The sequence below is a fragment of the Castor canadensis genome, chromosome 11, assembly GCF_047511655.1.
Source record: "Castor canadensis chromosome 11, mCasCan1.hap1v2, whole genome shotgun sequence".
NCBI lineage: Eukaryota > Metazoa > Chordata > Mammalia > Rodentia > Castoridae > Castor > Castor canadensis.
In genome coordinates this window covers 98,872,986-98,886,590 of record NC_133396.1, presented here as the reverse complement: position 1 = coordinate 98,886,590, position 13,605 = coordinate 98,872,986, and the positions used below count along the sequence as shown (strand labels likewise).

General features: G+C 35.8%; 1 protein-coding gene across 5 annotated transcripts in view; it reads left to right on the top strand.

Annotated features, from left to right (window-relative positions):
• Positions 1–13,276, top strand: part of Uap1 (UDP-N-acetylglucosamine pyrophosphorylase 1) — a 34,483-nt gene extending 21,207 nt beyond the window's left edge. For 3 of the 5 annotated variants that reach the window (XM_074047628.1, XM_020170641.2, XM_074047629.1), the window contains exons 6-11: positions 4,104–4,297; positions 5,778–5,918; positions 6,718–6,906; positions 7,990–8,040; positions 11,541–11,607; positions 12,700–13,276. In XM_074047628.1, coding sequence (XP_073903729.1) covers positions 4,104–4,297; positions 5,778–5,918; positions 6,718–6,906; positions 7,990–8,040; positions 11,541–11,607; positions 12,700–12,792 — 735 coding nt within the window. In that variant the 3' untranslated portion in view covers positions 12,793–13,276. The remainder of the gene's footprint in view (positions 1–4,103; positions 4,298–5,777; positions 5,919–6,717; positions 6,907–7,989; positions 8,041–11,540; positions 11,608–12,699) is intronic. The other 2 variants (XM_020170642.2, XM_020170643.2) reach the window with 2 other exon arrangements.
• The last annotated feature ends 329 nt before the right edge of the window (positions 13,277–13,605 follow it).

Sequence of the window (13,605 nt, the reverse complement as noted above, 5' to 3'; positions counted from 1 at the left end):
ATTTTTAGTTTTTATGAGGAACCTTCATACTATTCTCTGTAGTGGCTGTACAAAATTTACATTCCCACCAATAGTGTGCAGAAGTTCCCATTTCTGCATATCCTTACCCACATTTATTTTTTATCTTTTTGATAATAGTCATTATATCTTTGGTGAACATAAAGTAATGATAAGGAGATGGAAACTTTAATAACCCTGATTTGATCAGGGTGTACACATTGTGTACATGTATTGAAGTACCACACTGTACCTCATAAGTATGTGCAATTACTGTGTTAATCAAAAATTTAAAAAAATGTTGAGATTAAAGCACTAAGTACCCCGATTTGATCATTACACATTGTATACATGTATTAATTTGTCACTCTGTACCCCAGAAATATGCATAAGTCCAGCCTGTAGATTCTACCATCCCTTTTAAAATAAGAAAATCAAGGCATTAAGATATTTTAAGCTGGTGCAGTGGCTCATGCCTGTAACCCTAGCTACTTGGGAGGCTGAGATCAGAAGGATTTGACATTCAGGGCCAACCTGGGCAAACAGTGAGACCCCATCGCAATGGAAAAAGCTGGGCAGCGGTGCACGCCATCATCCCAGCAACCGTGCTTCCCACAGTCCACGCCAGTCTATCTCCAAAATAACCAGAGCAAAAAAAAAAAAGTGGTAGAGTGCCTGTCTAGCAAGCACAAAGACCTAAGTTCAAACTCCAGTACTGGACTTCACTCCATTTACTTTAACACATCTTAATTAGGGAATCATACATATTATGAAAGCAAAGTTCTTTGCAGTACTTATTTAATAACAATCCAGCCTATTATTATTGAAATAATTTAAAAATGAAAAAAACAAATTGAAAAAATTTGGCATTTCAAATGTTGGAAATGAATAGTTAAAAGTAAACTTCCTCAAAGCTCATACCAAAATTACTTTGAAATGGATTACAAAATTAAATATAAAAATGGAACCATAAAGGTGTTAGAAGAAAATTTATATCAGTTATATAATTTGATATGAAGGGAAAACTTTTCTACCAAAAGCAGAAAAATGACACTACATATAAGTTTGAAATATCCAGGGCTGGGGATGTATAACTCAGTGGCAGACCACACAAGGCCTTGAGCTCAATCTCTAGCACAGCAAGAAAATAAAAAATTGAAATATCTGGATTTTAGAAGAAAACCTGCCATCAGAGAAATATCATGGTTGGGGATTTTCTGTAATAAAGATATCATTTCTCTAAAATTGATATAGAAATATAATGCAAAATTGTATCCAGAAGCTAAAATCTTATATTTACAATGTTTTGAGAGTCCTTCTGACTCTGAAAATAAGAGCTGGTTTAGTTTATCTATTTAAGACACTTGTCTAATCTAGTACTCTGAGTATCTATAATGTATTTTAAATGGTTATTAAGCTGTAATGAACATATGTAGATTGGATTGTAAGTAGCTACTAAATTTTTAAAAAACAAAGCAAAACAGTGTATTTCTGACTTTGTTCCACTTGGTGTCACTCTTTTTTCTAAAATAGAAACTTCATTTTTATTGCAGTAAGCTTCAGAATCAATCAATTTAAAGTACTTTATATAAATTCGAGGCTTAGGACTCTTCATCATATGAGCAGAGCCAGGACTAGAATTCACTTTTCTGACTGTTCATCTGTTATGCCACGTAATACAGCCACAGACTTTAGACTAGTTATGCATTCATTGGCAGCTCAAAAAATTTTAAACTGTTGTGCTAACTTTTTTGAGTACAATAACCACATAGAGATGCCAGTGTTAAATGATCACTTTTCTCCACTGGGAGGTGGGCCCTTTAGGATAAATCCAGCCTTAGTCTTCCTTACAGACTTTCTGCTTACTCCTTTGTCTGGCATTTTTTTAATTCAGTGAATTTACAAGTAAATATTTTGTTGGAACCAAAATATAACTAGACTGACATGTGTTAAAAATTTACAGAAATGTCAGAAACCATTTATCTCCCTCCACCCCTTTGTGAGACAGGGTCTAGTTGTGTAGTCTAGGCTGGCCTTTAACTTGGTATGTATCCCAGTCTGATAAGGAACTCAAGATCCTCCTCCCTCTGCCTCCCTGGAATTACAGGTGTGCATCCTCCCTTCCCTAGCTAACCTCTACTTTTATTTTAAAAAGTAGAAAATCAGGTTTTAAAATAATATATTTTAAAATATCTTAATTAGGGAGTAATTCATAGTATGGCAGTGAAATTCTTTGTAGCACTTCTTTAATAGGTCTCTGTCTTGATGCCTTGAGAAAAGAATGGAGTAGTTTACAAAATTACAAAACTAAAATGATAGGAACCATTGCTAATGGAGATCATTTTGCAAAGTAGTTACAGTAACTTTGTTATTTTGGATTCTTGGTGTTCCAAATTTAATTTATAGAATACCAAATTAGCTTAATTTTATATTATGTATCTTTTGTGCATAATATCAACTGAATTCCAACTTTATGCAGTTTACAAATGCTTTCTTCTGTAGCTTAGACTTTTATAAGACTTTGAGGTTAATAGTTGTCACAGAAGCAAACCTTTCACCTGCAGATTAACACTTGGGAAATGTAAAATATGAGTTTGCTTATTTTTATTTTTCCCTGGCTGATTTGAGAGTGCAGGTATATAGAGGTGATTGGAAAATAAACTTTATGTGCATTTTTAGAAAATGGGAACCTGTTCCTTAAGTCTCTGCCTAGTAACACACCCAATGTAGAATATATATGCAGTGAGGTGATGATAGGTTGATAGACAAGAATTGCAAATAGGTCCATGATTAGTTTAAATCATTTTGCTCTATGTTTCCTTCCAGTTTACTCCACTTCCTTGGTAAAATAGTTTCTTTTTATTGAGTACTGTATGCCTTTCAGGGTGGCAAACAGTGCAACTACACAGGAGCTTACACACCCAGTAGTCGTGCCTCACTGAGCCAGACTCAATGCCTGCATCTCTAATTGCTGTGTAAATGAAGCTCTCAATAGTAGCTTAAGTCCTCTGGAAGAGACTGGGACTAGCTGTATTTATTTTAAGAAGTTAGTTGCTGAAGAAAAGTTTTAAGTTTATTGACATTTCATGTATATTTAGGTTATATTTTTCAAACTGGGGACAGATTTTTAAAAATACACCAAAGTATGCTAAAGTAATTGGATAGGGCAAACAAATCAGTACCTTCAGATATTCTTTATTGTTTAATTCTTGTGTTGGCTGTCCATTTCATCTGAACTTTGGTTTTATATTAGTGCATTTCATGTAGTTCTTGCATAATTTTCTTCTAAGCATCTAACTTAGGTCAGTGACATTGGGATTAGGATGGTGACATATGAGAATCATTTGTGAGGTTTTGTTTTTTAAATTACATACCCATACCTTTTCCCTCTGACTGATTACTCTTCTCTCACCTCCCTCACCTGGAGCCATTGACAAAGATGAAGTCACTGGTTTTCAAACTTTTTTTTAAAGCATAAAATCTCTTTAAACAAAATCTAGTAGGTAAAATGAATAAACATGAGTGTATTTTTCTGGTTAGAGTTGGAGAGGGAGCCCAGTGATTTGCCTGCTTTAACCATTCTACCTCCTATCTAGGTCTCTCCAAAACAAGTAAAATGCTGTATTTGTGAATGAAACTTGATGAAACACTATTCTCAAATGTAGTAATGAAAGACAAAATGCTCTACTTAAGTCTTTTGTCTTGTGAATAACAGAGAAATTTCATTTGTTATCAAAGTAGTTGGGTGTGGTTCAGATAAATTGAATAATTAAAAAACACAAGCTATTTGGGGGATATAGATTTCTCATGTAATTATTACTAGTCCTGTATGATTTCTTCTGGGCTGTGTGTATCTAATGGTATTTCTTACCCTGGTTTGGTTAAGTGACAAGTAGGGAGGAGTAATAAACCTCATTTCTAGTTGGAAAGTAGACTCTTAAAGAATATAAAGATAATTGCTTGTCTAAAGCTAAAGGTTCCTCTTGGCTTAATACCTTAAAGACAATGTCAGCAAAATTATAAACGTGGCCTTTGATGATGGCCAGTCTTTTAAAGAAGCATTTAATAAAATTTCTTCCTCTATTGTTGTCTTTTCTGATGGGTAGGTGGTAGAGAAAACGAACCCTACAGAACCAGTTGGCGTGGTTTGCCGAGTGGATGGAGTGTACCAGGTGGTAGAATATAGTGAGATTTCTCTGGCAACGGCTCAAAAACGAAGCTCAGATGGACGACTGCTGTTCAATGCGGGGAACATTGCTAATCATTTCTTCACTGTGCCATTTCTGAGAGATGTTGTCAAGTATGGGCATGATGGGGGTCTTTTCAAATTGTTTCATTGTTAGTTAGAAACTAAGCCTCTTGGGAGGTAGGTAGATGTACCAGTTCTGTGTCATGTCCCACAGAGTTCATTTTCTCTCTTGAGGCTCATTTTTATGAAAGAGAAATTTATCTCACATTGTGATAGAGCATAAGGTGGGATTTAGGAGCTCTTACCCCAGTGTGCTGGAGTTCTCCCTTTCCTTCTTGCCTCCCAGCCCCCCGCTGGGTGTTGGGGTCTGTTAAAGAACAGGAAATGAAACTCTTTACTACAGCTGAGCGCCTTTGAAAGATAGATGTCTCTAGCCCATAGCAATTGAATCAGAATTTCTGTAATTTTCAAAAGCTGCCCATACAATTCTAATCCAGCTGGTTCTAGGACTAGTATTTAGGATTTAGTGCATGAAAGAGTAAAGGAAAAAGGGCTTGAGACTTAGATGAGAATCAGCATGGTAGGGCCACAAAGTGTAAAATAAGAGCTATTTTACCCTGCCAGATTTTAAAATTTTCACTATCAGAGTCATTTGATAGTTTTCAGACATTCAAGATGACTATCTACTTTAAAAAAGTAAATAAGGTTAATTTTTGTTTTTAATTGACAAATAATTGGATATGTTCATGGGGTACAGTGTGATGTGTTGGTACATGTACACATTGTGGACTGATCAAATCAGGCTACCTCGGCTTTACTTTATTCCATCATCTCCATTTTCAAAATAGTTCCCATTTTACCGTGTTGTTTATCAGCTGTGTTATTAATTCACCTGTAGTAATTTTTTTTTTTTTTTGTAGTACTGGGGTTTGAACTCAGGGCTTTATACTTGCTAGGTAGGCACTCTACCACTTGAGCCAAGCCTTCAGCCTTTTAGGGTGTGGCATTTTTGCCCAGGGCTGGCCTGGACTGTGATCCTCTCCTTATGGCCTCCTGTGTAGCTGGGATTACAGGCATGAAACACTGTGCCTAGCTTCATAGTAACTTTTAATACCTTTCCATCTTTTCTCAAAGGGATCTCAGGAAAGATAGAACAAAGTGAACATTTTATAAAAGACATGGAAATAATGCAAGAGGCATTGGTGTAAGCTCTGTTTGTGTGTATTCATACATGTGTTTACTTTTTATTTCATTTGTTTTTTGAGGCAGGGTCTTACTATATAACCTAGACTGGTCTTGAACTCCTGATCCTCCTTCATTCAACTCCCAAGTGCTGGGATTATAGGCATGAACTACTATATCTGGCTTTGGGTTTATTTTTTAATATGGAAATGATTTTATTTTTCTTTAATTCAAGGAAATGAATGGGGAAAATCTATTTAATATTTAAATGTGAACTGAAACTTAAATTCTCTTTACTTTGAAAATCTTAGTGTTGGTTGTTGATACATTTGTCTCTAAGTGTTATGAGATTTATTTATGGCATTTTAAATCTGGAAAGTGACTATCTTTTTTTTTCTTGACTTTGTAGTGTTTATGAGCCTCAGTTGCAGCACCATGTGGCGCAAAAGAAGATCCCATATGTGGATTTCCAGGGACAGCTAATTAAGCCAGACAGACCAAATGGAATAAAGATGGAAAAGTTTGTCTTTGACATCTTCCAGTTTGCAAAGTATGCTTTGAATTGCACCAGTAAGATTCAATATATGTCTTGAAATGCTGCATCTTCCTCCTTTAGTCAGGGAACTGTTCTCAGGAAACATTTGATGGGATTTATTTCAGATAGGCATCTTGATCATGAATGTGTAATTTAGATTCATTGTCGTTCTCTAGTATAAAATCACTTCTCCAGGAGTATGGCCTGAGGTGCCTGAATGTACAGCTTTCTTTTTGTCAACTAGTACATTATCTGGGTCTCCTGTAAACTTGTTAGTCATTTAGTTTTGACTGAGAGACTAAAAAAAAATTAAGATAAACAGTTGACCCACTTTGCATTTAAGGTATATTACTGACCTGTGAGTACATATTTCAGTGAACATGTTTTTTGTTTTAGCTTATGCTGAGTTTTATAAAGATCGTATTTGATATTGAGATACATGTCTCAGAATCTGATCAGTATGAAAATGCAGAAGAGAAGACAGATTAGCTATATAAGATCATTTTCCTCATATACATTTCTAAAATATCCTTTTTATCTGTTTCTCTCAGAACTGGTACTAATTGATATTTGTTCATTATAATTTCTAGTCTTTCTGTTATAAAACAAAGTTGGAGATTTTTTCATTTTGCACTGGAGATGAAAATTCCAACTTTCTTTGGTCCAGGGATGAGCATTACTTTGTCTTTTATTTGAAATTGGATGAAGAAAACCTATTACTGAATTGCAAAAGTTTAGTTATGTTAAGAGGAGTCAGAACTGTGTATGCAGTTTTACTTCATAAGAATGAAGCCTTTGTATGGTGTCACTCTAGGAAGTTTGTGGTGTATGAAGTATTGCGGGAAAATGAGTTTTCCCCACTCAAGAATGCAGACAGTCAGAATGGGAAGGACAACCCTACTACTGCAAGACATGCTTTGATGTCCCTTCATCATTGCTGGGTCCTCAATGCGGGGGGCCACTTCATAGATGAAAATGGCTCTCGCCTTCCAGCAATTCCCCGGTAAGTCAGTATCTTTTCTCTTTGGTGTGACTGCTGTCCTGGAATTTTCCTCTTGGACTTCTTTCTCTTTTTTCTGATGCATTCCTAGATCTTTTTTAAAAAAGCAAAGTACTGTTTCATGGGCAGTTCTTGATCTGAAATAACCACAACTTTGCCCATTGTAAAGAGAATAATAGCTTTATTTTCCCTTAAAGAGGAGTCTCTTCTAAGTCTCTTGTTTTTGTTTTGGAAACATCCCTCCACCATGTCAATGAAGTCATTCCTACTAAATAATGGTCAGAAAATAATGATTTTGGTGTGTCATATGGTTAAAGTCCATCAGCAGCACACTGTACTGTAAGGAAAGTTCTCAGCCACAGAAGTAGTTGTTGCTGCCTCACCACAAGTGCTATCTGTGAGAGCCACCAAAGGCCTGGCCTCCAGGCTACCTACAAGATGAGGCCCACACTTCTTCTCATCATGGCACTAAGGAAGCCAATGCCAGTTGCATTCATTGATACTCAAACTTTAGAAATGTTTTAGATTTCATAAGTTAAAGACTACAAGTACCTGTAGTTATTCAAATTTGAGATAAAGCACCTTTAATCTAAATATTGTATTTTATCGTGAAACCTTCGTTGGCAGCTAGGATTTCCCTTTTTCTAAGTCATTTGGTGTTTGTATTCTTAGGTGAAAAGCATTCTGCCATTTAATTTTCATTCTTAAGGAATAGAATGGCAGGCTGCATGCACAGAAATGCTGGAATGCCTCAATGAATGTTGATTCACTCATGCATCAGGCATTGGAACTGACTGTTTGGTAACTGGTTTCACAAGGAGCAGCAGCATTAGCTTGCCTCTCAGTCCAGGGCCTTTTGCAGTAGGCTCGGCCTTGTCAACAAGCTCACTCTGTGGCATATCACATTGTTATCATGCTTCATCTTTGACCATTGCGTTTGTTTTTGTTACTGCGTCAGGTCTCTTGTGTCAAATTTATGATTTATGCTAAAGACATGCCATCAGTTAGGTATATTTTGCAGCTCCACTTCATTGTTATTATTTGATTTGCTACCATTCCCATTAATGCTTATTTATTCCTACATAGCAGTGCTACAAATGGAAGGTCAGAGACCATCACAGCTGATGTCAATCACAAGTAAATATACCAGCCTGCCTGCAGAGCATGGTGATGGGGCTGTGCTTCCCTCCATACTAACTAGCACTGTAGCTTAGTGCTCTGCCTTTTGGGGGTCTGGAGGGAGGATGATTGAAGCTTTGGTGGGGGTGCACTGCTTACTTGGTGGCAGGTATCTGTCTGGATGACACTAACTAAGAATCTCAGTGCATGCTGGACGTGGGGAGCATGCTTTTACTAAAGAATCTGACAATGGGTGCTTGAGCCCACAGTGACAAATTTACAGGGGTTATATATGATCCAGATCAGGTTATAGGACAGGGAGAACAAATTTGGACCAGCTTACACTTTTTAGCATAAGCATAAGGTTAATGAAAATAGCATTCTGAAAATGTCTTACTGAATCGAATATATGCGTGTACTGCTTCTGATGTAGTCAGTGACTCTTAATTTAGTTCTTAATATGATGTTGATGACTCTTGATTTATTTTCATACTATAGTTCTTTTAGTCACTGAGTTTTAATTTTAGTCATTTATTATCCTGCTTCAAATGAAAGTATTTTTTTGTCTAAACATCAGGCCAATTTTAGCTAGAAGTAGCCCATAGTCTCTCTTATCTGGGTACTGACAGTTTTGAAAAGCCATTATCTTTATAGCTAAAAAGACAGGTTGATATTCTTGCTACACTTTGAAATTTATTAGGTTTAGTTTGAATTTTAAGTTTTTAAGGTGATTTGGGAAATGTGTGCAGGGAAAAGTCTAGAGATGGAAGTTATCTCAGAAATAGAGTAGCACTGGTGATGACCTCATGTGTGTGGTTTTTTCCCTGTCCCTATTTTTGCCCTGTAGAGACAAGTCTCTGTGAATGTCAGTGTTTCTGGGATATGGCTCTGTAGACAAGAAAAGACACTTAAAATTTGGTTACATTTTTTTTTCTAAGAGCCATAGATGAACATTGCCCCCTGCCATGGGAACTGGATGCATTTGGATTCAGTCATTTGTCATTTTCTGTCTTAGCCAGGATTTTAAATAGGTAGAAGCAAGCTAGTTTTGTGATTAAAAAATAGAGCTTTGACCCTGAATTTCCTTCTCATTGAACTATAACTCTTAACTTAAAAATGAAATCATTGCTTAATTATATAGCTGAAAGCAACATTCAGCTGTTTTAATTAAGACACAAAAAGTTTTAAACATTATTTCTTATTTGTGTTGTCTTATGTGGTACTTCCTCCCCATTGTACCCTATTTACTTAATTTTAGTCATTTGTGGAATAATTAAACTGAAATTAAAGTTTAGCCCCAAATGACATCATGGACTTAGAAATATTTCATACTAAAACCCTCAGTACTGAAGGATTGCTTTAGAAAGTTGGAAAAAGATTACTTCAAAGTGAGAGATGAAAAGGAAATATTTTGTGTAAAAGTGAGAAGAAACAGCTTGGAGATATTCTGAAAGAATGGAATCAAGGATGCTGAGTTTTGGCAAAGTGACAATTTTCTTTTCACTTTAATGCTTCCTAACAGTGTTAGATACCAAAAGGGTGCTTGGCTAAGAATTAGGGGGTAGGGCTGATACAGGATTAATTTGCCTATAAACTGAGATTCTGCATTTGGTCATGGTAACTTATGTCTTCCCTTCTTTGGGATATCTGAGTTTGTTTTTTGAAGTTGACTTTCTTAATTTCCTGGGACATCATTGCAGTGCTAAAAAGGAAGCTAGATTTAGACCAGCTAGATTCCTTGGATTCAAAACCACATTCTGATGTTGATACACTGAATTTTTTTCAGAGGGTTTGGTGGAAATGGACAATATACATCTTAGTGAGATGGGGCTCAATTTTTCCATTTGGTTTAGTCTGACTCTGAGCTAACCTAGAGGGTCAAGTGTAGACTGTGATGGAATCTGGCACATATTTGGAGAGACCTGTGCCTCCTCTTTTCTTTTGCATTCAGCTGTCATGTCTACCTCCATAGTTCATTTATTCATTTAACCAACAAGCATTGGTGGTGTTAGTATACTAAGTGCTAAAGTGTCTTAACACAAGAGAAACAAGTCATTTCTTATAGTCTACTGGGAGTGACCCTATCAGGCATTATAATTATATGCTAACTTATGTGCTATAAGCAATACTTAAAGCTTAGAGGCAGAGACTTAACAGGTGTCTAATTTATTTAATAAATGAATGGGAGCAATCACTGTGAAATGCAGTGGTCAAGGAAAGGCTTGGGTTTATGCTAAAGCCTAGAGGATAGGTATGATTTTTATAGTCAGCAGCACCATGATTGAGAATGACTTGGAATATTCCAAGGAAAGTATGACTGGTGTGGTTCCAGTGGAAAGTAGCAGAACTAAGTAAGTAGGGGTAGGATATTGAGTGCCTTGAATGCTACTGAGTGGTTAAAGATTGGCCTGTGATTAACTTCAGGAGCCCTCTTGATTTTATTGACTCCACCAAAGTTTGAGACTCACACTTGGGAAAGGGAGAAGAGCTGTGGTTTGAGGCTTCAAAAGCTGGATTTTTGTGTGTCCTGTATCCTATTGCTAAGATTCTTGAAATTACAACACAGCAAAGGACTATAAATATAAGGGAAACACTGTTAACTTTTATGTTAGATAATCTAGAAATTCAGAATCGCCAATGGAAGTAAATATTAGATTGTAACCTAGAATTAAGCAAATGGTGACTTTGGCCTTGCCTTTGCTTGGCTTCATTCTGCCTTAGCACTTTGAAAAGGGTCCTTTGGTAACATAAGTACTTTGAAACAGTCCATGAATAAATTAACTGAGCTAATCTAGGAGATTTGAATTGTACAAAAATCAAAACAAAAAACCCAGAAAACAAAACATGTTGTAGGAAATAGTTCAACTGACCATCAGAACAGTACTGTCCCATAGAACTTTCTGCAGTGAAGGATATGCTTTATATCTGTGCTGTCCAGTTAGGTAGTCACTAGCCACTCATTGCTACTGAATCCTTGAAATGTTATTATAACAGAAACTGAATTTTAAATTTTTAATTAATGTAAATTTTAAACTATTTTAAATTTAAGTATCATGCATACCTATTGCCTTCTGTATTGGATAGAGCAGCTCGAGAATACTTGTCAGCATTAGTGCCTGACTTGTGGTGTAGATTAAAAACGCAATGGATTCAAGGAACCTAGCAGTGAGACTGGAACATACTGTGTACTTAATTAATAGTACTTTTTTTTATGACACTTGGAAGTAGTAAAAATGAGATGTATGTAAGGGGATAGTGCATAAATACTGCAGAGATGCCATAAAGAGCTAGCAGTAATTATTTGGCACTTGCCCCAAATAGTGTGTTTAGGCCATGAGAATTTCATATTAACTTCAGCTTCAGGGAATTTAGTGATTATTAAGGTAGGATCCATTCCATTTGTTCTACTAGGAGAACATTGTATCAGCAGGCTTATCAGAGGAAAAGCTCTGTTTTTACTCTGGCAAGTAACACAGGGCAGACAAAATCTTTAACACATATATGGGTTTTTTTCTTAGCTTGAAGGATGCCAATGATGTGCCAATCCAGTGTGAAATCTCTCCCCTTATCTCTTATGCTGGAGAAGTAAGTTTGCTTTGCCTTTTCCTTTTCTTTTACAAAGCACTGCATATTTTCAAGTAGCTAAAAGTTGATTTAAAATGTTCTTACCACAAAGAAGTGGGGTGGTATTTGAAGAGATGGATATGTTAATTAGCCTGAGTGAATTATTCCACAATGTATGTATGTGTTGAAACAGCACATTGTACCTCATAAATACATACAATTATCAGTTCAAAATAAAATAAACTTAAAAGAAGGATTCTGGTATTGTTTTATGTTTAAGTAGAATTGCCCTTAGAGAAGGTGCAGCAGTTTCAGATCGTCCTGCCCTGAGCAGCTCTTTCTGGGAGTGAGCTGAGAAGCTGCACTTGTCCTGAATTCTCTTTGACAATTCCTGCTGTGTCTTTGCATCTCTCCCATGAGTGAACTCTATAACATGTCATTTCCTCTATCCATTAAAGTGAAATAGGTATTTTAAAATTATATAATCAACCTTGCTTTTTAGGATAAATTATTTGGTTCTTTTTAATGCAGTGTAAATTTTCTTTCAAAGTGTCTATGTTGTTCATAGACAATAGACAATACTTATTGTCACTTTTAAAACCTTAGGATTTGAGGATCCCTACTGTTTTAAGTATACATTATTTTTTTCTGGAGTGCCTTGTGATTATTGCTTAGCTTTAATATCAGAGATTTCAGTCTTGCATAGAAAGTTAACTTTATTAAGTGATAATTATGGGAAGAATAAATATCATCTTACTAGCTTTAGAAATTGCATAGTAATTACTTGACTAACAGGGTGCAACCTTTTTGATCTTTAGCACTGAAGAAAAAAAACCATTATTTTTTAGTCAGAGTAATTTTTTTTTAAAAATTCATTTTATGCTTCCATAAATCAGTCTAAAAAGTATATCAAGTAGATTTTTTTATTGGTACTAGGGCTTAAACTTGGTTTCATGCTTGCTAGGCAGGTACTGTACCACATGAGCCATGCCTCCAGCCCCAGTTTTGTCTTTTGACATTCATGCTTTGAATCTTTATTATAGCATGTAAGCCCAGCATTGTATGACAAGCACCCACTTTTCTAACTGTGTTTCATTTCACCCTTTCTTCTAGGGAATAGAAAGTTATGTGGCAGATAAAGAATTCCATGCACCTTTAATCATTGATGAGAATGGAGTCCATGAGCTGGTGAAAAATGGCATATGAGCCATATACCAAATTCTACCACAATAAGGAATAGCTTTTATTTTTGATAGAGCAACTGTGAACCTGCAGGACCTCTCCTGGAAGATTGAAGTTTGAATACTTATGGGATTTCATTTTGCTGGTTGAACTCTTATAACTACTACAAACTTCCCAAGATCCAGATGACTGAACTTCAGATAGCATTTTTATGATTCTCAACTCATTGAAAGTCTTATTTATATTTTTCAAGTGTATAATTTTCCCCAAGCCAAGAGAATCATTGGCCATTCAGGAAATTTACTCCAGCTTAACTATAGTCAGAATGTTCAACATCACTTTATTTGGAGCTGGAAGCATTTGTTTGAAGCTGTACATAGTAATAATATGTCAATGTACATGTCAGAAGGTTTCTATGGTACTAAAAGTTTGTTTTATTTTATCAGACATTAAACTTTTTAAAGAAAATAATTGGACAGCAAAATAAACTTTCCTTCTTGTCTCTGGAGTGTTCTTTGTACCTTGAAATTATTCCATTAGGAAAATGTGAAGCTTGGGAAGAACTTTGATATAATGCATAAAAACAAATCGAGGCTTCTGGGAGGTTGCAGAACCATAGAACTGTTTTCAACAAATATCTAACTTTGGGCTTTGTCTTCTATCACTTTATAATAGTCCTCAACCAAAGATGTTTTTCTCACCAATGGGCAGTTGGTAATGTCTGCAGACATTTTTGGGTGTCATAGCTGGGAGGGTGGGATTGCATCTAATGAGTAGAGATCAGGGATTATGTTAAACCTCCCATAATGTACAGATAGCCTCCTAAAATAGAGAATT